The 27881-nt window shown below is 42.0% G+C and overlaps 1 protein-coding gene across 2 annotated transcripts in view; it reads left to right on the top strand.

The window, feature by feature from the left end:
- The window catches only part of Ptprt (protein tyrosine phosphatase receptor type T), a 1048660-nt gene that overhangs the window by 775200 nt on the left and 245579 nt on the right, over positions 1-27881 (top strand). For both annotated transcript variants that reach the window (XM_027945221.3, XM_027945220.3), the window contains exons 10-11: positions 2466-2667; positions 3964-4066. In XM_027945221.3, coding sequence (XP_027801022.1) covers positions 2466-2667; positions 3964-4066 — 305 coding nt within the window. The remainder of the gene's footprint in view (positions 1-2465; positions 2668-3963; positions 4067-27881) is intronic.

Here is a 27881-nt window from a genome sequence, read left to right as displayed (position 1 = left end):
AGACTTTGGCCACCCCATCAGGACTTTGCCCAGACTGGTCCCTCTGCCTGGAACCCAGGGGCCTCTTTCCTCTGCCCTGACTGTACCATCCTGCAGGTGCTACTTCCTATCTCTCCTGAGATGCCTTCCTGAGTGTTCTGGGTTTGGCACTGCTCAGAAGCAGACCCTAGGATGAGGATTCAAAGCTAAGCAGATTACTGAGAAGTTTTGGAAACAGCAGTGAGGACCTAGGGACTGGGGAAGAGAGAAATTCATAACCAATGAGCAGAGTGTGTTCGAGCCAGCTACCTTGCAAGACAAATGGAGCTGAGGCCCTCAGGGAAAGTGGGGGGCTGCAGGATACCACAAGACAGGAGCCTGGGGAATTAATGGGGCAACCCCAGTCAGTCACTGGGAGCACCCAATCAGGAAGCCCTCACGCACAGAGGGCTGAAGGCTTGTAGCGCTTGCCTCTCAGAAGAGAGAGGGAGACCAGAGGGAACCTGGGACAGGCCCATTAGAGCAACCTGAGCAATGAGTGAGACCCTCAGGTTCCACCTATGGAAAGCCCAGTTCACCAATGCTCTGCATTTCTCCCGGGCTCACTGCTCCGGGCCAAGTCTGCTCTTGTGAGCACGTGGCATCAGTTTCTACTCCACCCCTGCTGCACACAGGAGGGAGAAAGCATCTCTTTCTCCTCAACACTTGGTGCCACTGCCAGAAACAGCAATCGCTTATTGTTAAAGTTAAGTTGGTGTGTCCCCTTTCCTGCCTGGATCTGACCATCCTGTAAGGTTGGCATATTCGTGATGGGAGATAAAATGACGTGAACTGTCTGTATAGCTAGCTGGCTTGCCTCTCTCTAGAATGGAAGCCACTCGAGGATGGGCTTCTGTCCATTTGGAGTCCCCAGAGCATACAGCGCAGAGCCAGAAGTACAAGAATATGCAGGAAATGTTGGATGTTGGTGAAGGAGCAAAGGAGCAGATAAGTGGATACATTCTTAACTAGTGAGCCGTGTCTGCAGGCCAGGCGGTGTGGTGCAGAATAACAAGCACAGGCTTTGAGGTCAAGACCAGGGTTGAATCCAGCATCAGGATAGATGATGGAGTCAACCTGAGCATGCATGACTGGCATCTGCATGGGATGCATGGTGACTCTCAGGACACGTGAGGAAAAGGCCAGACACAAAAGAGCACACACTGCTGGATTCTTAACAGTTCAAAACAGGCAAAACCAGTCCATGCTGAGAAGTGAGGTGAGCCTTGCTAGGGGAGGCAGGAAGGATTGGAAGCAGGCCTGAGGGGAAAGACTTGGGTCTGGGAACATTCTGTTTCTTGATTTTATCACTCTTTTGTTTGCAAAAATTCTGGAGCAGTAAAGTTCTCTGTATGTATATTATAGTTTAATAAAACATACTTAATGGAACAAACAAGATAAGAAAACAAACAAAAATCCTATGTATGCTGCTTACTGCATAATTCAGACTCGTGGCTCTCAAAGTGGGACCCATGGTGGCCTGTGCCACATGACCAATTTTCAATTACCTTCACAGCAAGGTAAGTGCAGAAATTGAGAGTGAGCACCCCAGAAGCTTTTACACTGTGACACCCACCTGTGTGGTCAGTGGCCAGTGGACACAAGTCATGGCCCAGTATAGACAGGTTTTATTGCTGAACTCGCAGGATAAGCCATGTGGGGTGGGGACTTTGGATTACTATTGATCCAGAGTGGATTGGAAAACCCCAAACTGGGTCTTTGCCACTGATAGTTTGAAACGTGTCGATTTAATGCAAGTAATTTCCAGTGGAGGTTCAGTTTCTCCATTATTAAAATGAAAACAATACTTGTTCCCCCACATTTCGGGGAAAAGCAACCAGATAAGGCATGCAGAAACACCAGGATGTAAACCATATCCCTGTGGAGGGCCGGCCCCGGGATCTGCAATTTAACAAGCCTTCTTCATAATTCTTACTGGGTTACTGCATTTAGACATTGCTCTTAAGCACCAGTCTCAGAGAGCTACTTACTGTACTTCTGAAATGTGGCTAGTCTGTGTTGAAGTGTCCTTTAAGCATAAATTCCACACCCCCAGATCGCTCAATATAAATATGAATTTCATATGAATATTAGAATATAAACTGTCTCATTAAATGTTTTTATGCTGATCACAGGTTGAGATGTTGAAATTCTGAATATATTGGGTCCAACAAGATATAACTTCCCTTTATTCTTTTTAATGCTATGACTCGAACACATAAAATGACATGTGTGGCCACGTTCTCTTTCTATTGGTTGTGGCTGCTCCAGCAGGGGGCTATTCAGGGGCTGGGTTAATCTGCAAAGTGGACAGTAGCAGGTGGCTCTGCAGGACTTTCTGACTGTAGCTCATCTGCTGTCATCTGTCCACCTCTGATGTTCCAACCAAATGAATTCCTTTCTGCTCTCTGAGTGGCTGTTGGTTTCTTTGTCGCCTTGCCATGCAGATCAACTACAAGGCTGTAGGCTCACTGGACCCCAGTGCCGACCTCTCCAGCCAGAGGGGGAAAGTGTTTAAGCTCCGGAATGAAACTCACCACCTCTTTGTGGGTCTATACCCAGGGACCACCTACTCCTTCACCATCAAGGCCAGCACTGCCAAGGGTTTTGGACCCCCGGTCACCACTCGGATCGCCACCAAAATTTCAGGTATCTCTTTTAGAAATCAAAAAGGAAGAAAAATTGCCCCCTATCCCTGCCCCATTCCTAATTTTCCTGGGAATAAAAAGAGACAGAGTCAACTGTCCCTGCACGGTACGGTATGTCAACAACTAGGAGAAGGCAGTCCCTAGTGGGTTACCGTTGCAGCCTTACAAAGGAACCTAATCGATGAACTTCCTAAAGTGTAAAAAAATACATTAAATCAGGTGGCAGTTCACCAGATGACTTTCCCAGGGTCACATTAAATAGTGTGAATATGGTTGATGTAAAGAGAGGGGGCAAGGACACCCTTCAAAGCTGGTTTGTAATTTTATTCTCAGAAATATTCTTTTTGCCAGTGCAAGACACAGTATGATTGCTCATGAGGCCTCTGAGGAACGAATGAATGACCATGACCAAGACACAGTGACCCCACTATCCCAGCCACCATATCCATCCGGGCTGCCTTTACCACTGGAGAGCATCCTCTCGGAATGCCTTTTCTAAAACCACTTTCACCTTTCACAATCTCTCCTCCATTCTGGTGTAGAAGCACACACATTTTGTGTGTGGTTTCCAAACACCACGATGTTTTGTAGCTTAATATTTCTTCTTATTTGGATCCCATAAGCATTCCCCCCTGTTGCCGAATTGCTCTCTTTAATGTTCCGTCAAGTGGATGGACGCAATTTAATTAAACATTCCCCTGTGGTTGGATATATTTGGTGCCCCCATGTTTTTGTAAAATAACGCTTCAATAAACATGTTACCAAATAAAGTGTAATTCGTTGGTTCGGATTATAACTTTAGGATTAAATTCAGAAATTGAAAAACTGAATTAGAAGGGATGTGGGTTTTAATAGCTCTTAATATAAATGGCTAAATTACCTTTTCAAAGGATTAGGTTTAGTCACACTCCTCTCGGGGTGGAGAGGGTCTCAAGAAAAAAAGAAAAAGTAGCGGGGGGAACTAATTCATCATTGCTTTCATTTGCATTTAAATGCGTTTAACATGGTCGACTTTGCTTTCGCATCTTTATTAACTATGTATATTTCTTGCATGTATCTGTATTCCGTGAGGAACTCTGTGATTCTTTAGGGTGACTGGTCACATCAATGCCACCTTTCTCGAGGCTGCTGCTCTTTGAAGGAGCCTACAGGCGGCAGGTTGGAAGTCAGGGCTTCCTCTGACGCATGTGACTCCCTCTAGTCATCTGGAGGGTCTATAAGGATGGCATCAAGGGGAGGTGGTGAGTGCGGTTAGGGAACTGTGCTGAGCTCACCCCCATCTCTGTTCCCTCCGCAGCTCCATCGATGCCTGAGTACGACACGGATACCCCCCTGAATGAGACGGACACAACCATCACGGTGATGCTGAAGCCCGCTCAGTCCCGGGGAGCCCCCGTCAGGTGAGGAGGTTCTTCCTTTGGAGTTTGCAGCTTTCCTTCCCAGTACCATACACAACTCCGGTTGAGTCATGTGACTGGCCATGTGCATGGGCAACACAGGCCAGGAGCAAGACTTCCCAAAGAGAAGAGGTCGGCAGTCTGAGACCAATCCAGAGGGGCCTCAGAGCCAGATCATCTCCTCCCACAGTGGAATGTTCAGAGGGAACATGCTGATAGGAACCTGAAGATGGTCAGAGATAGAACTTTCTGGAGCATGATTATGGTAAATTTAGTAGAATTGGGAACCTGGATACAGGCCCCTGGCAAGATCACAATACTCACTCTCAGGAAGAGAGAGATAGACTTGCTGAACTCTCAAGATAACCTGCTCAGAGATCAGGAACAGACCCCCGTCTAGGGCATGGAGTGTTAGAGTCCCACAGGGAGCGTGCCATTCAGGTTACGCTACTGATTTTAACAAGAGGGCGGGAGCATATAGATGCCCACACAGCCAAAGCATCTTTGAAGTTAAGCTGACCAGTGTCATTCCATGCTGCAAGCAGGGTGGGCATCTCTTTTTAGCAAGTTACACTTTGAACAAGGGCAGTGATCTTGTCCTCTGGTTTTCCTCAGAACTCCAGGTAATAGGACTAGTCCATTGAAACAAAGCTGTGTCCTGGATAGAACAACTTTCAGATTGGTTCAATGCAGTTCCACAAACAAACATTGAGCACCTCGTGTAGTTAGAATGGAGAGTGACACAGGGACACCAATGATTCATTCAAGACACATTTTTATTAAGTACCCACTCTGTCTCAGGCATTATTTAAGTACTTGGTAAAACAGTAGAGAACTAGCCATAAATAAATAAGTTAGGTGTAAAGGCAACCAAATCGACGTGGAAAGCAGAAATATGAAAACATAATTATAATAAGGACATCCTTATGGAGATAAGCACAGCTCATTATGGGCTCTCACAGGACAGAATTCTCAGGGAGGTGACACCAGGTCACCTCTTCAATGTAAGATTTTACTTAAGTTGCAAGTGTCCACATGGGCAGAGGCACTGGGGAGAGAGGCAGCTTGCTGGAATGGGAAGCAGCCATGCCTGCTTAGATTTGCATTAACATAAAGGTCAAGGCTGGAGGGCAGGGTGAGAGTGGGGAGCGTTTGAGAGGCTGAAGCTTATGTGAGGGCCATGGGAGCCACTGGAGAATTGCATGCAGCAGTATCATTCTTAGTGTCCCTGGAGGCTAAGAGACCTGTCTGGAAGGAGGCTCTTGAGAAGGTCCTAGTCTTCATTTTCCAATGTACATCTAGCTCAACCCAGATATTATAGGCAATGAAGCAGATGGAATCAACTGTCAAATTTTGGAAGTTCCTGCCTACTCTAAAGACTTTGGACAATGCTCCTGCCCACTAGAGGAATTTCAGTCCCTGTAACAGTCACGGGTCATGTTTGTGGGTTTCCTACTGTAGCATTTTGGTCTGAGATTCCACACATTGGTTGTTCTAGGGCTGTCCTACCTGTGATGAGCCAAAACAGAGGGTGGCTCTAAGTCAAGTCACATTATGAACCCCCTGTTTTTCTTCCAGTCACTCTACTGTAGCATGGCCATTCAATTTTCTCTGTATGCTGTGAGATATTATCTTCATTTTCAGATGAAGAAACTGAGATACCCAAAGGCAGACAGTCAGCAAGTAAGAAAACTGAGTTTGAATGTGGGATATGTGGGTGTCAAATCATGGGTCCTGTTTTGGCCAGCAATGCCTTACTCCCTTTAAGAATTCTCTCTTCTGATATACAGTAGGATCAGTCACTATTTCAAAACCTTAGAAAGCTTTCCAGGTGGCAAGAGTACAGCCCAGAGAAGGGCAGCAGCTTTCTCAAGGCTGCACATCAAGTTAGCAACTGGCACACAGCAAAGCTCAGGTCTGACCCCAAGTCTATGATCTTTTGTAGAAGACCCAGCTCTCTGAGCCTATAAATCTATAGCAAAGGGACCTGATCCCTGGCACCTCAGAGTACAGACTCCTGGTAGGGGTGGAGTTAGGCTCATTGCCCCCAGTCTTCTGGCTGTGTGTGGGCCAGGGAAAGAGTGTGAGTTTGGTGGCACTGAACCTGGATTTCAGTCTTGCTCAATCACTGCTGTGTGAACATTAGACAAAATATTCTCTCCTCCCTTCCACCAACTCTTTTTCCCTCTCTCTCAGACTCAATTATCTTTATCTGTAGAGCGTGGACACTATTTCACAAAGACTGAATAAAACAGGGAAATACTTAGATCCAGGCATCTAGCTAGGCATGCCTGACCCAACACACCAAGATCTTTCCTGCCCCCCACCTCCCCCTAGGAAAGGGGCCCTCTGAGGAGCCCAAGCCAAATACGTGGGAAAACATTTCCAGATCCACAAACAGAAACCCTTACCCTTAGTTTGCACATATCTTTAACAAGCTCAGGTGCCCTTAGACTACAGTGAATGATGAGAGAGAAGGAGGTGGAAGTGCCCCAGCAGCAGTGAGAAGTGAGATTGGCAGGAAGCACAGGCCACTAGGGCCACTCTACTTGTGCAGACACAGGTACTCAATTATCAACACGCTGCAGCCCCTCACAGCCATGGGGCTCATTCTTTGTCCTGGTCTAACAAAAATATGTGAGATTTTAGCTTAAAAGGGCCTACTAACTTTTGCTTAGTGAGTAAGCACTTGCTGTGTGCCTGTGGCCATACATAATAACATCATCTGTATCTTCACGTTTCAGTAGCGGTCTCCTGGTTTGCAAATATGAAAATTGAGATAAAAAGAAGCTACATGAGTTGGCACAGGCCACGAGACAACCAGTGGCACAGGCAAAATTTCAGCCCAGTTCTGACCCTAACCCTGTGCTCACTTCACTATACCATACCATCTCCCTCTGAGAAAGGTATGCATGATGTATTGTGGTGACATTTCCATTCAAAAAATTAAAATTAAAGAAATGTCACTGCTCAAAGGGGAAGTGGTTGGTGTCTGTAAATGTCTGGCTGCTTTTCTTTCCAGGGCTCTGGATCACTGAGGGTGGGAGCTCTCTGTTATTTTCAGACCATTGCTTGGGCTTCAGCCAACAAGGGGAAGAGACTAACTAATGCCACCCAGTAAGACTTTCAGGACAACTGCAATGACAGGGTGAAAATATCACAGTAGGTTTCAGTTACTTTAATCTATTTTTACCTTAAACCCCAGGCCCTCAGATGGGCATGTGGGGGGCAGATGGCCATTAAGTTGTTTAACACACACTTACAGAGCACTTGCTAGTTACCAGGAAGTGAGCTGAGCAAGAAGCAATGGGGATATAGCAAGAGGCCAGACAGATGCATCCCTGCCTTCTTAGGCTCATTAACCTATAAGCCTGCCTGTGAATTGGCAGGGAGAGGGGGATTAGGCAAATAAGCAAACAAAATAACAAAATCAGCAGTACATAAGGCACTATGGAGCCAGTAGAACAGGGGTCATTTTGATGGAGTGGGGCCAGGGGGCAGATGGAGAGACGAGCACCACCCAGGAAGGTGGACATCGCAGAGTCCTGCAATGGGAAGGTGGGAGCAGGTGAGAAGAGCAAGAGGGACTGGTATCCCTGGACTCCCAGGAGCTCACAAGAGTCACTGGGTCAAGGAGGCCTGGAATCCTGTTTTACAAGTGATGGGAGAAAGCTGCTCTGATATTCTGTAGCTCAGTAGGATGCAGAGTGCACAACAGCTTTCTATATATCGTGAAATGGCGAGAAGAGAAGGATTTGAAGGTTCCCAACATATAGAAATGATCAATGTGGTTTGAGGAGATGGAAATGCCAACACCTTTATGAAATCAAGATTCATTATTTACAGTGTACTTATGTGCATAAGTGCAAATACTATATATCATTTTTTTAAGAATAGTGTTTTATTAAAAAAAAAAAGAACTTAAGAGTTGATAGTTTCTTTAATTTAACTCACTTGCCTGGTGAATAAGCTGGTAGAGAAATACCATCTCCATTTCAGAGGAAGAAACTGAAGCCTAAGAGGTTTAATTGACTGGTCCAAGGTCACAAGGTGCATTACACATTAAGTGTTTAGACATAGACCAAGTTTCCTGGCTCAGAGTTCATTGATCCTCCAGAAGTTCTAAGTTCTTCAGGCCTGAGGTGCCAAGGGATGACCTGATAGCCATTTGGTAGGGATACTGTCAGGTGATGTCACCTGGGGGTCCTCCAACTCTGGATTCTGTGGGCCCAACCTGTACCTTGTGAACTCTGGAGCCTCAGTCTGCCTGGAGCTACGTGCCCTTAGGCATCCCTGAACCTGAACCTTGGCCTCTACCCCCAGGTAAGTCCTTCTTCCTCCTGCCCCAGATGCTCACAGCCCAGCTGACCCCAACTCCACCTCAGCTCTGCTGCTTGCTGCTCCTTGTTTGGAAGCCTCGTGGGTGGGGCTCAGGTAGAGCTGAACAGGCAGGAGGTCCAGAGCGAGAGCAGCCCCGGAGCTGCAGTGTGGGCTCCTGCAGCCGCATCCCTCCAGCCATTCACCTCCATGGCTTGGCCTATTTTTTTTTAATACTCTACAATGGAGATTTATTGCTTTTGCATTGCTTTCCCCAGGCTTTCAAAGATTTATTGGTTTTTAAGTGACAGAATCCCAGAATTGCTTAAAAGATCAATCAAATAGTGACTAGAATCTAATATTCAGCTCTGACTTGAACACGCTCAACCTTCTTCCCCCACGCCCCACCTGTCATGCTGATGTATCTGTGGTAACCTTCATAAGAAAGTGACTCGGCCCTGAATTAATCACCCATAATGCAGGCCCTGGAGGAAGAATGGGGGGCAGAGCCCAGATCCAGAGGCTTCTGTGGAGGAGTGCTTTACGCCCCATGTCTCCTTTCCCATCCAATCAGCCACCTGGACTGTCCACTCAGTCTCGGAATCTGCCCTGGGCTGGACTCCTTCCTCCCCCCATGGCCACTCTCCCACCTCTGTGCAACCCACCAAGGTGCCCTCGCTGATTTGCCTCCTCTGGCCTCTCTTCCCTCAGTCCTTCCCCCACTGAGCTGCTGGAGTGGTCCTTTGGAAGCACAAATTGGATCAAGTTAACTTCCCTGCTTAAAATTCTTAAATGGGTCACTGGTTTTCTATTGCATTAAGTTCAAGCTTCTTAGCATGGAATTCAAGGCGTATCAGTGTCGAGCTTTAACCTTATTTCTGGATTCATTTAAATTCACTCTGCCCCTTCATCAGGTTCTACTCAACAGTGACCTGTGTAATTCCTTCATGGTTCCTTCCTGAGCTTCTAAGGGGGTTCCACATTCATTTGTATGTTTTCTTTAGTTTTTGTTGGTTGATTGTTTGTTTGTTTTGACATGCCTTTCCCTAGGTTATGAGTGCCAAGAAATCTGGGGGCTGGGCACCATGAGATTCCTTTTATTTTGGAATATCTATACTTTAGCAAGTGCTGAAATCAAACTAAAATCTGGTTACTGGAATAGGTGACTAGTTAATTCAGCAAATCCATTTTGCCAGCCAGCTAGACACCAGCTGCTAGGACTACAGAGATGCACTTGAGGGACCTTGTCTTCAACTACCTCCCACTCTATAATTGAGCACCAACTGATAGAAATTTCTAAAATAATAAAAATGCCCTTTATTTATGTGTTGTCTGGTATGATTGTCATTGACTGACCACACACCTAGCTATCAAGCACTCAATACACGGCTAATCCAGTTGAGGAACTGATTTTTATTTTAATTTAATTACTTTAATTTTCAAGAGCTATTGGTGGCTAGTGACAACCATTTCATTTTTTAAGGATTATTATTTCTATTAACATGTATTAATTGTCCATATCATTAGGATTCAGTGTGATACTTGAACATATGCATATAGTATATGCTGATCAAATCCTCAGTCCAGTCTTGTCTCCTGCACACACACCCTTCCCAACCTTTGGTTATCATTATTTCATATTCAAGCTGACTTTTTTCAGCTTTCATGTATGAGAGAGAACATGCAGTACTTGTCTTTCTGTACCTGGATTATTTCTCTTAATATAATGTCCTATATGGGCTGGGGATATGGCTCAAGCGGTAGCGTGCTTGCCTGGCATGCATGAGGGCCAGGTTCGATCCTCAGCACCACATACAAACAAAGATGTTGTGTCTGCCAATAATTAAAAAATAAATATTAAAAAATTCTCTCTCTCTCTCTCTCTCTCTCTCTCTCTCTCTCTCTCTCTCTCTTTAAAAAAATAATGTCCTCTAGTTCCAGTTAGAGGATTTTATTATTTTTATGTGATGGAATGATCAATTCTCTGTTCTATATAAATGCTACTTTTTCTATAACCACTCATCTGTTGATGGGCACCTGGCATGATTCCATATCTTAGCTAGTGTGAATAGTGCCACAATAAACATGGATGTGCAGATATCTCTTTGGCATGCTGATTTCATTTCCTTTGAATATATACCCAGAAGTGGGGCAACTGGATCATATGGTAGATCTACTTTTAGTTTTCAAGTAACCTCCACATTTTTTCCATAGTGACTATACTAATTTAAGTGCCCCCCCAACAGTGTATGAGTTCCTTTTCTCTACCTTCTTGCTAGCACTTGTTATTTTTTATAAGAGCTATTCTAAATGTGTTAAGAAATTACCTCATTGTACTTTTGATTTGCATTTCCCTGAGGACTAATGATATTGAATATTTTTTACATTTTGTTGGCCATTTGTATTTTACCTTTGAAAAGGATAGTAACTACCGTTTTAAATGGTGCAGGTCTATAAGGGAAAACAAGTAGAAAAAAAATTAATTATGAGTCTACCTGTGCACTTGGTCGGAGGTCAGAGATTTCCATGGAGTTCAGTGCAGAGATATTTGTTAGGAACCTGGTGGGCTGGGAAGCCGGGTGGGTGGGTTTGCTGGAGGCAGCACTACCTGAGCTGAAACCGGCGGAATGAGGGGTGAGGGGAACTTAGTGAAGAAGGGAAGAGTGTGATCCAACAGGAGGAAGCAGCATGTGCACCAGGCAGAGAAGGTGCACGGTGTCTTCAGGGAGCCTCAGATAGCCCAGTGGACAGGGCCAGAGAGATGAAGAGAGAAGCCAGGAGCAGGCAGAGCCAGGTTAAGAAGGTCTTCACTGTGGGTTTGGACTTTGTCCTGAAGTGTGTGTGGAACATTTGGCAGGTAGATGCCCAGGTTCATGCCCTTTGCTGGGGGATCAGGCTTCCGATCATGTCATTGTCTCTTCCAAGCTTGCCATTTATCACCTCCGAGTATGCCATCCATTGTCTCTCCAGCATCTGGTTCAAATAAGCCACCTCCAGGGTGTCTCCATCCTGATGGAAGAAGCATCAGCTCATTCCAGGCGCCCGCCCCCTCTGCCTTGACCACTTCCTCCCTGTCAGAGACTTTCCTGTTCAGTGGCTACCATACACTGTGACCTCCTTGGGGCCTGGGGCTGGGTCACAGAGGCAGCCTAAAGCCTGAGACCTGTATATACTCTTCCCACCACAGCTGACCTCCCAAGTGGATACAGTAGATCAGCAGAGGCTCCTGGAATCATATCCAACCTTAACCCCCTTTGGGGGCTCTTGGAGCAGATACTTAATTTTTCTGAATCTCAAGTGGATTGTTGGTAAATGGGAATACTCTCATCATGGATTATTTCAAAGGTTAGATAAACTGAAGTGTGTTAAGTACAACTGGTGATAGTTCAATGTGCTCCTTGGATTTGATCAAACTATTGAGGCAAGAAGTGGCTCCCAGCTCTTGGTGACCATGGCAGGATTATCTTCTGAGCCCTGTTGTATGTTGATACCTACTAGCTGAATGTCCTCCATCACTCATGTGAAATCTGCCAAGAACTGGCTTGTGTGTGGCACATCAGAGAACTTACAGTTATCTCCAGGTGTGATAAAATCTTCAAATCTGTATTCCCTTAAAAATGGGTCTCTAGCTGGGTACAGCGTTGCATGCCTGTAACCTCAGCACCTCAGAAGTCTGAGACAGAAGGATCACAAGTTCAAAGACAGTATCAGCAAATTAGTGAGGCCCTGATCAACCTAGCAAGACCCTGTCTGTCTCAAAGTAAAAAGCAAAAAGAGCTGAGGATATGGCTGAGTGGTTAAGCACCCCTGGATTCAAACTTTGGTATCAAAAAAAGAAAAAATGGGTCCCTATATTTGAGCACCTTTCCAAATGACAAGAACCAAAACACAAGGCTAGGAATTGCCAACTTCTAAGGCCAGGAAACCAAAGGCTAAGAGCAACACCCTTGAGGGACAATTGTAGTTGTTCAGATGAGAAGTGAAGGTGACCCAAGTTAGAATAGTTGTGATGATGGATAAAACTCTTAGGAGGTGATGACATCTCTGTGAGATGGGGCTGTGGATGCAGAGGAAAAGACACAGTCCCAGGTAACTCCAAGTGTTTGTCTTGGCTAGTGGGATGTGGGATGGTCCCATTCTCTGAGCAAAGAGACACAGAGGGAGGGAAAACTCTGTGAAGATAGTTTACTCAGGAGAGGTCAATGGCAGTGAAGGTAGTCTGGGATCCGAAAGGAGGAGTTAAGAACAGGTACACAAGAACAGGCCGGGACCTGATGTGTGGTCTAAGTGAGTCCTTAGAACCACTGAGGAACCACCGAGGTGGTCAGTTAGGACTTGCAGCCTGTTTCCTTGAGCTTCTTGAGGCTTGGTGTCCAGCATGTCACAGCTGCAGCATGCAGGACCAGACTGAGCACTAGAAGTCAGTGTAACATGGCCAATGGCTTCTAGAGGTCACTGCAAGTTCTTTTCACTCCCTGATGAGAATCCACGATTCTTCTGCATTTGACAGGTGCAGCTAGTTAGGACTGTGGATTCTGAAATGCACAGTGATTAGCTACAGTGCATATTGGAGATCCAGCCAACTTTTAAAGAAGGAAGAAACTTTACAGGGAAGAAAAGCAAACGATTGCCAAATTTCCTCCAGGATTCCTTTAATAACTATGAAGCCCTGAGTGGGAGCGCATGAAACAATCACAGAAGGGTTTTGCTGGTCTGTGGAGCTGCAGCGAGCAAAATTGGAATCATTACTGTCTGATTCTCAGACACCCGTACATGATGGTGTCCAATTAGGAAGAAGAAATGAAAATTTAGAGGATTTATTAACACGGGGCAGCCTGAGGAGTTTGTGAGTTCCTGTCCTCACTGGGAAAGATGAAAAACTACACTTAACATTGAGCCACACTCATTCTCCAAACTTTACTTGTTTTGCTGGGTTCCCTGGTTCTCTAAGCCACCTTTGCTGGAGCCTACGGAGAAGAGCTATGTGCCCAACTTTGGGGGGATGGTGAGGTGGGGAGACATGAGATATACTTCCATATAAGCTGCAAGAAAATTTAGTTTTGTAAGTAATTAGTACCATTTGTAGCCATGCTCAAAGCATGCTGGGACAGCCTCCCACCAGATTGGAAAATATGAAGAGCCAGACCCAAGAAGCCCCCAGGAATAAGGAATAATGGGATGAATGCTGCTGCAGAGCTCTCCTCCGTGGGGCTGTCCCACAGTTAACCATGGTAACCAAACGACATGTAAGTTTAATTAAAGGGACATGTAACGAGAACTGAGGAAACCATTCAAAGAGACAAGGGTGATTCTGGGGGTCTGGCATAGAGCTCCAAGCAGAAAAATCATTTAATCTCCAACCGAAACAAACATAAAAGGCTACCTAGGTGAGATATTCATTGGCTTCACTATGGTAAGTTTTCTACTATCTCTATAAATCCCATAAGATCATGCCATTTACCTTATATGTACACAATTAAATTTACTTTTCAAAAAGGAAAGATGATTCAGGAAAACAAAAGGGAAAGACAGGTGATAGCCAAATAATTTAGGTGGGTTTATGTTCTCTTCACCTTACTCAGACCACACTGCAGGTCTCCTTTTATAAGCCACCATTTCCCCTACCCTTGCCTGGTGGTCCAATAATCCAGCTTGCCAAGAATTGTCCCTGATGTTGGGATTCTGGTTTTATATTACTCAGGCTCAAAAGAAGGAGGGAAAACAGGTGTTGGGGGAAGAATTTTTAAATGGAGCAGTCGATGGAACATGAAGAACAAGAATGTTCTATTTTGGACTGTCTGCCATCTGGAGAGATGGAGACGGGGACTGTTGCTGGCATGAGGGGAAGGAGAGTGTGGTTGTCATGTTCACCTCCTACCATGGGGACTATATAAATTCCCAAAGTCTGCAGTGCTGCAGAGGCATCGGAACAGGGCTTTTAAGATTTGGGAATGATTAGCATCCGGGTGGTACTGGAAGCCAGGAGACAAGGATGACCTCATCAAGGAGAGTGTGGAGTAGAAGGGGTGAAGAACAGGACAGAAATCTATCCCACAGGGGATGGAGCAGGACTGACTGAAGAATTAGAAGCAATATAACTTTATTTTAACTTTTCTTTAAAAACAAGAAAGTCAGGGGAAGAATGGTTTAAAAAAGGAAAAGAAATGGTCAACATTTTGCCTTTTGATTGTTTCCAAGAACTCCAAGAAGCTCTTGTAATAGAAAATATGAGAGACATTATGACCCAGGACCATGGGGAAAAGAAGATAATGAGGTTAACAAAAATGCTTGAAAATGGACTATCTGGTGTAGGCTTGCTCAAAAAAAAAAAAAAAAGAATGTGGAAGGTTACAGATATTGAGGGCCACAGAACTTTGATACTATTGTACCCTTGATGAATAGATGGGCTAGAAAGACAGAAAGTGGTGAGTTTTCAGGAATGCACCCCTTCTGTGGGATAATGTGGCTCTGGGTGGGACCATGGTCACAGTGATGGTGGTGGTCAGATACTGGTGAATTCAAGGTGAAGGGCATTGGAACCAAGCATGCTCAGGAACAGAAGGTCATGATAAGGATGGATAAGCTACGTAGGTGTAGCTTTGCAGCGCTAACCATCCCACCCTGGGGAACCCCTGGCAAGATCAACAGTGCCCCTGCAAGATGCCTTCTCCTGGTTCTCACTTTTTTTTCCTGCTGACTTCTACTTTGTTTATGTTTCTGGGCCCCATGACAGTTTGCATCTCTGCTTTCTCTCAGATCTCGAGCAGCTGATAACCGATGGCTCTCAGTCTGTGTCTGCAGCCAACCAAAGGTCAGACTTTCAAGTCTGCCTCCACCAAGTGCATTGCTACAGCCTGATCTTTGATGTTTTTCTGAGCTAGTGCATGGATTTGTGCCATGTTAGAATCCAAGGAGGTTTGCTCTTAACCAAAAAGCATTCTGCACAATGCCTGCTCCTGCAGCCTGGGGCTGCTCAGAGAGTTGCCTCCTCTCAGCAGCAGTAAGAGAGGTGATCCTTAAAGCCCTGAATTTTTGATAGGAAAAGAACAACTTAACGATTAGAGTCTGTACCACTAGAAAGAAGAAACTTGGGCTCACTCCTTCTCACAAACCACAGACGCTTTTCTTGCCTGGCTATAGCTACTTAAGGTTTGCTATCTAACTTGTACATTTCCACTGAGGTATAGGCTCACTATACAATCTTTAAAGATTACAAATATATAAAGTTTTCATTTTTAGGGTGGGAGTTAGCTGCCCCAGTAATACAAGAAGGATTCAAGGGCAAAATGTTAGACCTACACTGTCCAAGATATGTAGCCACTGTCCAATTCTGTAGCTACATGTGTCTATTTAAATTAATTAAAATTAAATACAATTAAAGCTTCAATTCATTAGTTGCAATAGCCACATAATAATAGCCCCAACTAATCAATGGTTACATGAGCTAGTAGTTACCATTTTGGACAACATTTCCATTATAATAGAAAATTCTGCTCTAGATCCTTGGAGGGCTGATAGAGGTCAAAGAGTTCTAAGAGGTTATTAATGCAGCCATTTGGGGACAGGCCAGGGATCCTGCCATGAGGAATGAGCATTGTAATGGGGTTGTAGACACAGGTATAAAATGTGAATCCCCAAAGAATGAAACCTGTGGCTGACCAACTAGCTCCATTGAACTAGACTTCCAAAATTCTACTGCATCACCCTCCCTTGGGATGGAGACTGAGAATCTGTATTTTTATTGGTTCTTCTTAGTCATACATGATGGGATGAAGAATTTACATTTGGAACAAGCTCGCAGGTGGTGCCAATCTAGTTGGCCTTGTCTAATACTTTAGTACTACTGGTTTAATCTATAAGTGACCTCAGGCATGGAAAAAAGAGAGTGTGTAGGAACCAGGTAGTTTCTTCTATGGTGCTAATATTTGCTAGCTGTCATGATATGGGGAAGTCATGATTTTGCATGTGACTATGGAATCAACCTTGTTGGTTTCTCAGCTTTTGAAACTCTCTGCTGCTGTGTCTTTTAGCATGAGCATAACCAGTTTTAGCACTTGATAGCTGAACTAGAATCTCTGCCAGCTTATTTCTCTGTCCCTGTCCACATAGAGGCTAAAAACACACCCCCATTTCCTTTGGAGAGGAAATGGCTGATGTCTGAAATAATTCATGTTGTGTTGTTGCATGCCGATAGCAAATCTCAATATATCACTTCTATACAGATGTTGGGGCGTAGGTACGAGATGGATGTTTGGTGAAGCTGAACATCAGAATCTGAACAAATCTGTATTCTTTTGTGGAAGGCTAGAGCAGCCTGGGAGAAACAAATCCATTTCCAACTTTCACTCTATAAAAAGTTCTATATTTTCTTAGATCAGACAAAATATATTGAGTGCCAAAACGCTGCAGCAATATGGGCGCGTCACTCAGCTGGGTTGGAATCTGTATGCATTGTCCCCCCGGGCCAGTTTTGATTATGTTCTTTTTCCTTTTATTGCAGTCAGCAAATCTGAATTTGCTATTGTGGGGAGAGCAGGAAGAAGAGAAAAAAAATGAAGGTTTTTAACCTTCATAAAGTTCAGAGGTTCAGTCTGAATAAGCACAAAAACTTTCAGTGTGCCTCTGAATTCCTTGAATTTGCAGAACAGCTCAGAATCCCAAGAGAACTACCTTGCACGTAGGATTCAGGGTCTGCTTTGTGGCTGAAAGGCAAAGCTGAAATTATGAGAGAGGAGTAGAGTTAGAGAAAGTGGGAAGAGGAATAAATGGGGGGAGGGAAGGAGCTTGGTCCCAATCCAGGCTAAGTTTTCACCTATTGTTCAATTTCTTCAATTCAAAGCTATCTGCTTTCCACAGCTCACAGATAATGTCTCCCCTGCCAGGACACCCTGTTCCTGTTTAATTGAAATTAGTTTCCAAGAATAATCATCCAAAGCTATTTCCAATCGTGGGAATGTTTGGGAAGTCACAATAGGAGTTGAAGCTTTGGGATACAGATATACACACATGGGCCAGATGTGCAAAGGCATCTCATGATCTATGACAGCCCTCACATGTCCAAAGTCAGGAGTGATCTCATTGGCCACTGCAGCTCACACATGACTCTTTCGAAACTGGCACCATCTCTCCATCAGGGACCCGCGGTACTGCAAGTGTGAAGGGAAACAATCACTTCCATTCAGGTTTAGAGCGATGTGTTTCCCAGGCTTAATTATACCACAGGTATATAAATTACAGAAACATGTTAATGCTCCCATGATTAAAATTATAGAGTGCCTAATTGAAAAAGCATAAACTGAATTGAAGAATTCCTAATTATAGTTTGCTTTGAGGTGTTAATTTCCTCCATAACGAATGCATAATTTCTTGGAGCCTAAAAAGGTGGCCTCTGCATCAGAATGTCGTCTCCAGGCAGATGGGTTTAGCAAGTTGACCAGCAAAGCTCCGTTTAGGGCTGGAGCCCTGGAGGACCATGGCAGGCAGCTTGGGAAGGAGGCAGAGCTGGTATAGATGTCAAGCCAGTGTTCCATCCATTAGGGGTCAAGATCAAGGCAGATGAAGGACTCTTAGAAAACAATTTCCCACCTGCCTTTCTCTTCCCAAAGTCTTGATCTTTTTCCCAGTTCGTTTTGGTAAAATGTGGTGCCTCTAGAATAGTGTTTCCCTAGGTTTGGTCCTGGATCATCAGTATGACCTGGGAACTCCTTAGGAATGTAAATTCCTGAGCCTCACCCCCAACTTATTGAATTAGAGGTCTGGGGGTGGAGCCAGCCATCTGAGTTTAAGGAGTCTTCCTCCAGAGTTTCCCATGAATGCTAGAGCTTGAGAACAGTTCTAAGGAGTGGGTCACGGACATACAAAGTCAACAGCCATCTGAGCTTTGTTGAACAACTATTCTGCATTGGAACCTGTGATCAATCGGTGACTTCCCAAACATCCTTTCATTTTATACAGAAAACATCACACTGGAGTAGAAAAAAAAATGCTTGCTAAGCTCAAATTATCTATAGGGGCTGTGGTTCTTGTAGCCCTTGTAGATTCTGATGCAGACATTATGCATTATGTTGTCAATCTTTCATTGTTCTCACATAGTTTTCATCAATACCTTTGCTGCGAAATGGGTTTCATGGGACATGGTCAGCTGGAAGCTAAGCACAGTTGGGAATGATGTTCAGGGGAGGTTTGACTTTGCTACTGCTGAGTCTAACTGTAGAGCCAGGGAGGACCTTCTAAAAACTGAAATCATTGCCTTGAATGGCATAGATGGTTAGTATGTATTCTCTCCAAATAGTGATGTGAATATCTAAGTGTAAAAGGCTGTGTCACAGGAAACTTCAAGTGTTGGGAGTCACTCCCCTTGCACCCAAGGAGTTGTGAGTCCTCCTATTAGAGACTCTGGGGTCCCGGGGAAGATAGAATAAAGATACAGTGTACCTCCTTATCTTGGCTTTAGACATCCTGGTTCTCTCAGGCTTGTTTTCCAGTCTCCATACATCAGGGACATGTGTGCATGTACATGTGCGTGCATGTATGATTGGTTCTAGCCAACCATAGCCATCTGAAGAAATAAACTCAAGCTATGGTTATAACATTCCATCAGGCTCTTGCATAATTCTTAGCCATTCCCATATGGTTGAAAATTTGGGTCATTTCCAGTTATTTGTTGTTATAAATAATCCAGCAATAACATATTTATTCATGTTTCACTTTTGGTATTATATCTTTAAATAGGAAAAAATCCCCAGGAGTGAAATTACTAAAATGAATAAAGTGGAACTCCAAGGTTTTGAGCGTCAATTATTATATGCCAGACACTGACAGCCAATTCATATACATTATCCATTTTCATTCTTTAATTAAAAAAACTCAAAGTACACATACTTGGTAAATCAAATAGTCAAACCATTCTCTACCCCACTGTTTACCACCCCTCACTTCTGTGCCCCAGGGGCAACTGCATTTCTATTATTTGCCATTTCTTGTGGGAATCGACAATGTCATTACATAATGTGCTATTCTAAAGTTATTGATTGCAGACATTATCCATTTTCTTCCTGCTATGATGGATGAGAAGTTGGCTGTCTTAAATCATCCAGTCCTTCCCTTCCAACTTCTCAGCATGGTTACACCACTGTTTTCCCTTAGATCCATACACAATGGCTAATTTTATAACTCCATAAAAGCAGGTCATTTCAAAACCGAGTGGTACACTATTTTTATGATAGCATTATATAATTAACTTAAAGCTTTAAAAGTGACAGGTACAAGTCCTATACATATATCACCTTAGTTCTTTGTCATCAAAATTCTGTGATAGTAACTGGTATTATCCATATTTGACAGATAGGGAAACTGAAGTTCTGAAAGGTTAAGTAGTTTGCCCAGGACCAGGCAGTTCATAGGTGGCTGATGTGAAATTTGAACATACCTCATCTCTCTCCTGAGACCTCTAGCTCCACTGAGCTACTGTGTTATACTACTCTGGTAACTCTCCCTGTCTGGTACACTGGTGATATTTCTTTCATTTAATTCTTCATCCACTATACCATTATTCTCTTTATCTTCAGGCATTATCTGTATTAAGCTAGCCATATATCTTTATTTCCCACAGAGATTCATCATTTCAGATTTGTTATGAAATACTCTTTTTCTTTTTTTACCATTTTCTTTAATTTTTTTTTTGGGGGGGGGAATCATTTTATTCTGTTTTCTAGAAAACACTAGACCTTATATTGCATTTGTTTATAATATTAGCAATCATAACTTTTCCAAGAGCTATTTGCTGTGCTCTGAATTTGCTTTTCCTTGTAGCATATCCTTCTTGTTTATAGCAGTAATTGTTTCTCAGACTTTTTATTTTTTAGGATTTGGGATGAGGAAGGGACCTTCCTGACTTCTGTATTATGTCAGTTTCTTCTGGAGTCATTTCTCCTGGTTTGAATTGGTTGATGATCTTCACATTGGAAATATGTCTTGCCTAACCAGTAAACCTTGGTAGGCAACATTTAAAAGTAAGGTATTGGAAAAGTTGACTGGAGGTGCTGTATTTTTGGAGGTGGAGGCATTCACTTCTCCAGGGATGAAGCCTCCTCCTAGCTCATGCCTGAGGGGTAGGAGGCTGGCACCTGTGACTCTCTATGGTCAGGAATTGGATGGTTTTGTGCAGATTTTCATCAACAGCCCTGTTTCCAGCCACACATTTCATTTCCACACTCCCACCTGCTCCAGGGTTGGGGTATCTTTAGAGATCTACGGAGCAAATCAACTTCATTCATATTAACACCCCTTTGCAAGTGGTACACTTTTCTTTATCCTTTACATTAGATCCCTCTCTTCTGACCATTTTTAGTCTTCTAGAATTTTGTCGAAACATCTCCTATACCAATGGTCCCTCTCCTGTTCTCTTTTTTCCTTGTGGATTTATACTCTTTTTCATCTTTCACTGTCATTTTCATGAGGTCTCAGGAGAGAGAAGAGGTAAGTGGAGTGCATTAATTCTTCCATTTTTAACAAGAAGTTCACTTACATTATTATCTAATCCAGTTCTCACAATAATAATTGATGGAGACATTATTCTTCAGGTTTTTTTTTTTTAACAAATGATACCATTTAAATAAATTAAGGAAGGTCACAAAGCCAGTAAGTTTCAGAGACAAAATTCAAATTCAAAGTTGATTTCAGAGCTTATGTTCTTTTTACTCCTAGGTCACAAAAATACTGTGAGTCTTGAAAACCATTGGCAAATTATTTCCCCCAATTTGATGAACCAATTAGCAGTGCAACTGTAATTATATAATCCCACCAGTTCAACTAGAACACCCACTGAAATGGCATTTGTAATTTTTGTTTACTTCTGCTAATTCAGTGAATTTAAATGGGAACACACAGTCATTTTGATTTACTCTTCTTGCCTCACTGGAAAGATAGAATTTTTTTCATGTATTTTTATACTGTTGGCAATTCTTTTCTTAATGAGATGTCTTTTTACATCCTTTCCCATTTACCTGTGGCAGGGGTTCTCAACCAGAGTTACTCTTTATTGTCTGGAGATAGTTTTGTTATCACAGTGTGTATGTGGAGGGTAGTGCCTCTGGTATCCAGTTAGCAAGTAGAGGCCAGAGATGCTTCTGAGCATCTTGCATCTCACAGTGCACAGGATTCCTCCCCTGACAACTTCTCCCCACACAATTATCCAATTCCAAATGCTGATAGCTCTAAGAATTAGGAATCCTGCCCTATGGTATTTTGACAGTCTTCCTTAATGTATGATTAGATCAGAGATTCTCATCCTTCCTGGTTTTAAACCCCTTGATAACTCTTTAAAATCAGAAAAGGTCCCAAAGAGCTTTTGTTCGTGTGGATTTTATCTATCAATATTTATTGTTTCAGAAATAAAAGTTACATTTTTAAAATGTTTTAATTCATTTAAAATAACAGTAAGCCCAATAATGTGAATGTCAATAATATTTTTTTCCAAAATAATAAAGATAATGTGAAGAGATATAGTTTCCCATTTTGTAAATCTTCTTTATGTCTGTCTTGGTAGAAGATAACTGGATTTTCATATCTATTTCTGCATTTGATCTGTTACTATGAATTGTTTTGGGTGAAATTTACAAAGAAAATCTAGCATCAGAAAGATATGTAATTGGAAAAAAGGAGGAATATTTTAATAGACATTTCAGGTAATTATGGATATTCTTCTTAATATTGCACAAAAAACCAGAGTGGCAGTTTCCTAAAATTTATTTGCAGTGAAACTATGTTTTCGAGTCACAAACCATGTTTTCCGAGGGTTTCGTACTTTGTAACACTAAAATACATCCATCTCTCTTGCACTTTAAATAGTCTTTTATCCTGGCATGTTTTTGCAACATTATGCTTTGGTTATTTGAAAAATATTCAGTTATAAAAATCTTCTAAATGTTGAGACATTTCATCATACCATATCAAAATTTCACATTTGCTATCTCTACCAGTCTCACGTTAAGTATTGGGAACCTCTCATGTTCACTATGGCAGATACATGTCTTCCAAATTCTGGTTTTCACTTGAAAGCTCAGTTATGTCTTTGAAAAAATAAAAAAAAAATGTCAGTTTTCCTTAAAGTGACAGGTGGACTTCATTCATTTTGGAGAAAATGTTGACTAAATACCCCAGTATGAATTACCATAATTTATCATTCACAATTTCAAGGAAAAATAATGGAGCCTAGAAATGATCACTTGAGCCCAGAGATTCAAGACCAGCCAGCACAACATAGTGAGACCCTATCTCAAGACATGAATGATTATAAAATAAAATAATGGTAGCTCATAAAAAATGTGGTGAGTTTAATATGCAACTCAATCACAGAAATATTTTTCCTCAAGAAACCACGATGGTTTGGAAAGTAGGAGATGTCATTGATGCATATTGTCCATTGTCTCACAGGAATATTAAAAAGACACGTACTCAAAGTTTGAGTTTTAATAAAATCAACACATTTTATTGCTGCATCAAGGAACTTTAGTCAACCCATCATTTTTGCCTTTGATATCATATGTGTGGTGGTAAAGAATCTAAAAATAAGCACAGTTGGGTGCCATTGCTTTGATTCGTGTTAAAGCACCAGCAGTTTTGCCCTCCATTGCTATGGCCCTCCTTGGGAAGAGCAGCACACAGAGAAAATTTAAAAAAAAATCTATTACTATTAAAATGGTTTTTTTTTTAATGTTTATCAGCATCAAACAAAAATCTAGCGAGGAATCTCTAATAAGGAACTTTTACTTGAGAATAAAGAAAGAATAGAATTGCTATTGTAGATACACACGCAAAAGCCACAGACATAGGCCAGGTGGCCTCTGTTTACAGAAGGAACAAAGGAATAGTTGGGGCTCTATTGGGGAAAGAAATGCTCACATGAGGTATGAGATGAGAGCTGGCAAGATCAGGTTGGCAAGAGGTTGCAGTTAGTTAAGTCAACTAGTCTTAAAGTCACAACTGGCTGTTTTGTCATCAGTTGCTAAGTAAAATGTCTTTAAAGTTATGGGAGGCTGTTCCACTGCATTAGGGTTAAGAGATAGTTCCTGGAACAGAGACTGTGACCCAGTGGTTTTTTACCCCTATAATCCCTACATTCCATTGTAGTGGAATGTAACAAGAATGACTGGGTCCCAGAAATTCCCAAGAGGTCATAGACTACCCCTAGTGAGCTGCTACGTTAGATTCAGGGCAAGACTTCCACAGGAAGTTCCTGGAACTTGTTCAAAGTTCATATTCTCACACCACACATCCAAAGATTCATGGTGGGGCTCCAGAATTCACAGGTACTTCTGCTATGAGCTGGTGACCTGGAATCTACATATCTGTACATGATTTCCAGCTCATTGCATCCCTACAAGCACTCCCATCAGTGGGTTGTGTTTTCCCATAGGAAAAAATGTTTTAATTGATGTTATAATTCATCCCTAGCATAGATGTGCCCTATCTGGCACTGCTATGCCAGCCATTATGATTAATTTAATGCTTAATTAGTAATCATTTCCATTTACCTTTTCAGCGCTTAGAAGGGCTTTTTGAGGATAATTGATTTCAGATGGTCTTATTAAAAAACTTCTCAGAGGGGTTTCACCCAACACTCTCCTTGCCCAAAGTGTTTTTGCCGCAAGTAGAGACATCCCAGGCACCCTGTTGATGACTCTTAAAAACAGCTGCTGCGTTGTCGACTTCTGTGAAAGCATCACTGTGGGTTTTAATCGTGAGGTTTGGAGCCCGAATCCCTATCGAAGCTCATCTTGCTCAACTCGTTTTCATTTTGCTTTGCTCCTCTCACCACGTAAGGTGACTGCAGAAAACAACAATGCCATTTCAGCTGAGAACTTGGCAGGAGGGTGAAGGGGTTGCTTCCTAAGACATGTGAAGAAGAAGGCAGTATCAGGAGGCCTGGGGTGAGGGAAACAGCCTGACTCTCCTCTACAGTACAGAAAACAAACACTTCACAATGTTTATTAAAAAACAGAAAGCAGGAAGGAAACTTTGCCATTCCCTAAAGTGAGCGATTTCACTTTGCTGCTTCTTAGAATTCAGTGTGCAACTGAATTCACCCGAGCTCTTTTACAGTCCAGATTCTGATTCGAAACCAGGGTGGGGCCTGAGATTCAGCACTTCCAGCATAACTTAGGCCATGTGGATGCTGCTGGCCCTGCACTGCTCAGTGGCCAGCAGGCCCTGAAGTATTCTGTTTCTCCTAGCCATTGTCCATTAGCACCTTTTGCACTGACCACTACTAGTTAAGTCGACTTAACTAGTGTTTTTGTTTAAATGAGTTACTGACATTAGCTAATAATTATTGATCAGCAGAAACTCTTTTTTATGCATTACTGGATTCTTGACTGATTGAAATTATGCTTTTCTAGTATGGATGTTACTCAAAAAACTAGAAATGGAACGACCCTGTGACTCAGCTATTCCACTCCTTGGTATTTATCCAAAAGAACTAAAATAAGCATACTGTAGTGATAGAGCCACACCCATGCTCCTAGCATAGCAATTCACAACAGTGGAGTTATGGAACCAGCCTAGCTGCCTGTCAACAGACAAATGGACCAAGAAAATGTGGTATATGTACACATGGAGTTCTACTCAGCCATAAAGAAGAATCAAATTATGGCATTTGCTGGTAAATGGACAGAACTGGAAACAATCATATTAAGTGAAATAAGCCAGACTCAGAAAATCAAGGGTCGAATGTTTTATATGTGGAAGGGAGAGAGAGAAAGAAAGAAAAGAAAAAGGAAACAATAGAGGGGGATCTCATGAAAATACAAGGGAGACCAATTGAGTAGAGGAAGAGAATTGAGGGAGAACTGAAGGGAACATAGGGAGAAAAACTGGGTGTTATGGTTTTGTTATGTTGTGATGTCCCCCAAAATCTTACATGTGAGACAATGCTAGAAGGTTTGGAGGAAAAATGATTGGGTTATAGCCTTAACCTAACTGTTGAATTAATCCATAATGGGAATAACTGAGTAGTAACTGGAGCCAGGTGGGGTGTGGCTGGAGGAGGTGATTCATTGGGTGCATGGCTTTGGGGTATACATTTGTATTTTGTGGGTGGAGTCTCTCTCTGCTCTCTGATCACCATGTGAGCTGCTTCCCTCTGCCACACTCTTCCACCATGATATCCTGCCTCACCTCAAGCACTGGGGAATGGAGCCAGCTATCTATGGATTGAGATCTCTGAAGCCATGAGCCCCTAAATAAACCTTTCCTCCTCTTCAATTGTGCTGGTCTGGTCCTTTAGGCACAGCAGCAAAAAAGCTGATTGAAATACTGGGGTATAAAATCTACCCAAATTATGCTATTTCCATGTACAATCATATCACAACAAATTCTGCATATATACATATAATTATAATTCATTAATTAAAATAATAATAATAATAAAAACAGAAGGGAGATAAGTAGTGGTAAGCAAGCAGATCAGAGGTAAGAAGAGAGGAAAAGGTAAAATACTGGAGAAAGAGATGGATCAAATCATGTTATGTGCATGTACCCATAAGACATAATAAATCCCCTATTTTGTATAATTATAATGCACCAAAAAAAGAAAGAGAAATTATGCTTTTCAACTTGGATTCAGAAAATAATACATCTGGAGTCAGGTAAGGATGGGTATCTTCAGTAAATATTAAATAGTTAACTAACATTGCTTGGCATGGTGGAAGTATATTAGGTAGAGCTTATGCCATGCCACTGAAGTGGGGAAATCCATCTATTAATTTAAAATATGGTACTGTAGCTATTTGTAACATGTTATGTTTAAACATCATTTTAAAAATAATTTTAGGTTTCTAAATATCTTTGATCCTAATTACAATATCAGGGTAATTTGTGAAACTTTATCATTTTCTTTTGAATGATCTTTGATTAAGTTTCATCATAAAAATAATATATGCTTTTAATAGAAATGATAGCAAGTTTTAAAAATTCACATTGGAGTATTTTCTCATTTTTCTTTTCCAAATTAAAAAATTAGACTTTACATAATTTTGATTCTCCATTTACATATTGTTTTGCCGAAAATCACTATAGCTCTTTGAGTGTGAAGGTTTGTGTAAACATGTTTGAATGTGTACACATGTGTGTGGATGCATGTGTGTGTATCCCACTATATCCTTAGTTTTCCCATGCTCTTTTAATAGCTCTGCCCCTCTGTTAGTCACACTGTTTTAATCATAGCTTTACAAAACATTTTAATACCTTGACCTGCTAATGATCCTTGTTCAAAATGTCCTAAGCTATTTTCACCCACTTAGGTTTCCCTACGAATTTTAAAAATGGCTTTATCATGTTTCCTAAATAATCCCCAAGGAATTGGCTTCAGTTGTATTAAAACTTTTGCTTAATTTGAAATGATGATAGGAACACGGACATTTTCATAGTGAAAGTGGGCGAGCCTATCCATTCACTTGAGTCTTTGCTATTTCTCAGGGAAACTACATAGATTCGATCATGTAGATTCCATCCACAGCTATCTTGTTAAAATTGCTTTTTATTTTTTTCGTTAATGGTATTAAGCTTGTGGTATCTTATGCTCCCTTTCCTCTTCTCCTATTTGCTAACTGTATTTTGCTGGCATTTAGGGAAACTTTGGTGTGTTGGAGTGTGTGCTGTGTATTTGTGCTTTATCCATCCCGTGTGCTGAAACCTCTTGTGAGTTTCTTTAATTAAATTTTATTATCTTGGTTTACCAGCTAATAATCACATCATCTATGAATAATGATAATTTTGTGCCCTCTTCTTCCAGTTGCAGTAGCTGTGGTTTGGGTTTTATGTTTCATTGCGCTGGGGACAGATTTGGGGGCACTGTTGCCAAATGATGTTCATAGTTGGCTTTTTTGCCTCCCTCCAGACCTGCATGACTAGACCTGCAGCAAATTTTTCTTGAATGATACTAGTTGTAGATTTGAAACAGATACACTTAAAATACAATAAGGAAAATCATTTCTATTCCGCAGTTTATCTTTATCACTCTTTTACAATCAGAAATGGGTGTTTAATTTTATCAAACGCCTGTTTAACGTCTACTCGGATGGTCATATCAGCTTTCTCTGTGGACTTATGTGAGATTTTACAAGATTGTCTATTACTAAACCCATCTTGTATACCTGGAATAAATGACCTGCTTATGGGGAACCGATTTAATATTATATTAAAGGAACAATTTGCAATAATTTTCTTCCCTCTTTTTCTGTCTTATATAATTGTTTATATAACATGGGAATTGTCAGTTCCCGAAACATTGAAAGAACTCATTGGAAAAGCCATCTGGCTCTTGTATTGTTTATTCTCATTTTCTTTTTATAGAATGCTTAATTAATTTTTTGTCATTCTTTTTTGTTTAATAACAAAGGCTTTTCAGATGCCAAAAACAGGTTTAGTCCTATCCCTTAAGCATTAAACATCATTGTTCTTGTTGTAATAGTTTCCAAAACGTATGAAATTGAGGTTTTGATTT

This window comes from Marmota flaviventris, chromosome 2, assembly GCF_047511675.1.
Source record: "Marmota flaviventris isolate mMarFla1 chromosome 2, mMarFla1.hap1, whole genome shotgun sequence".
Classification (NCBI taxonomy): domain Eukaryota; kingdom Metazoa; phylum Chordata; class Mammalia; order Rodentia; family Sciuridae; genus Marmota; species Marmota flaviventris.
The sequence above is the reverse complement of the archived record's forward strand: the minus strand, read 5'-3'. Positions and strand labels throughout refer to the sequence as shown.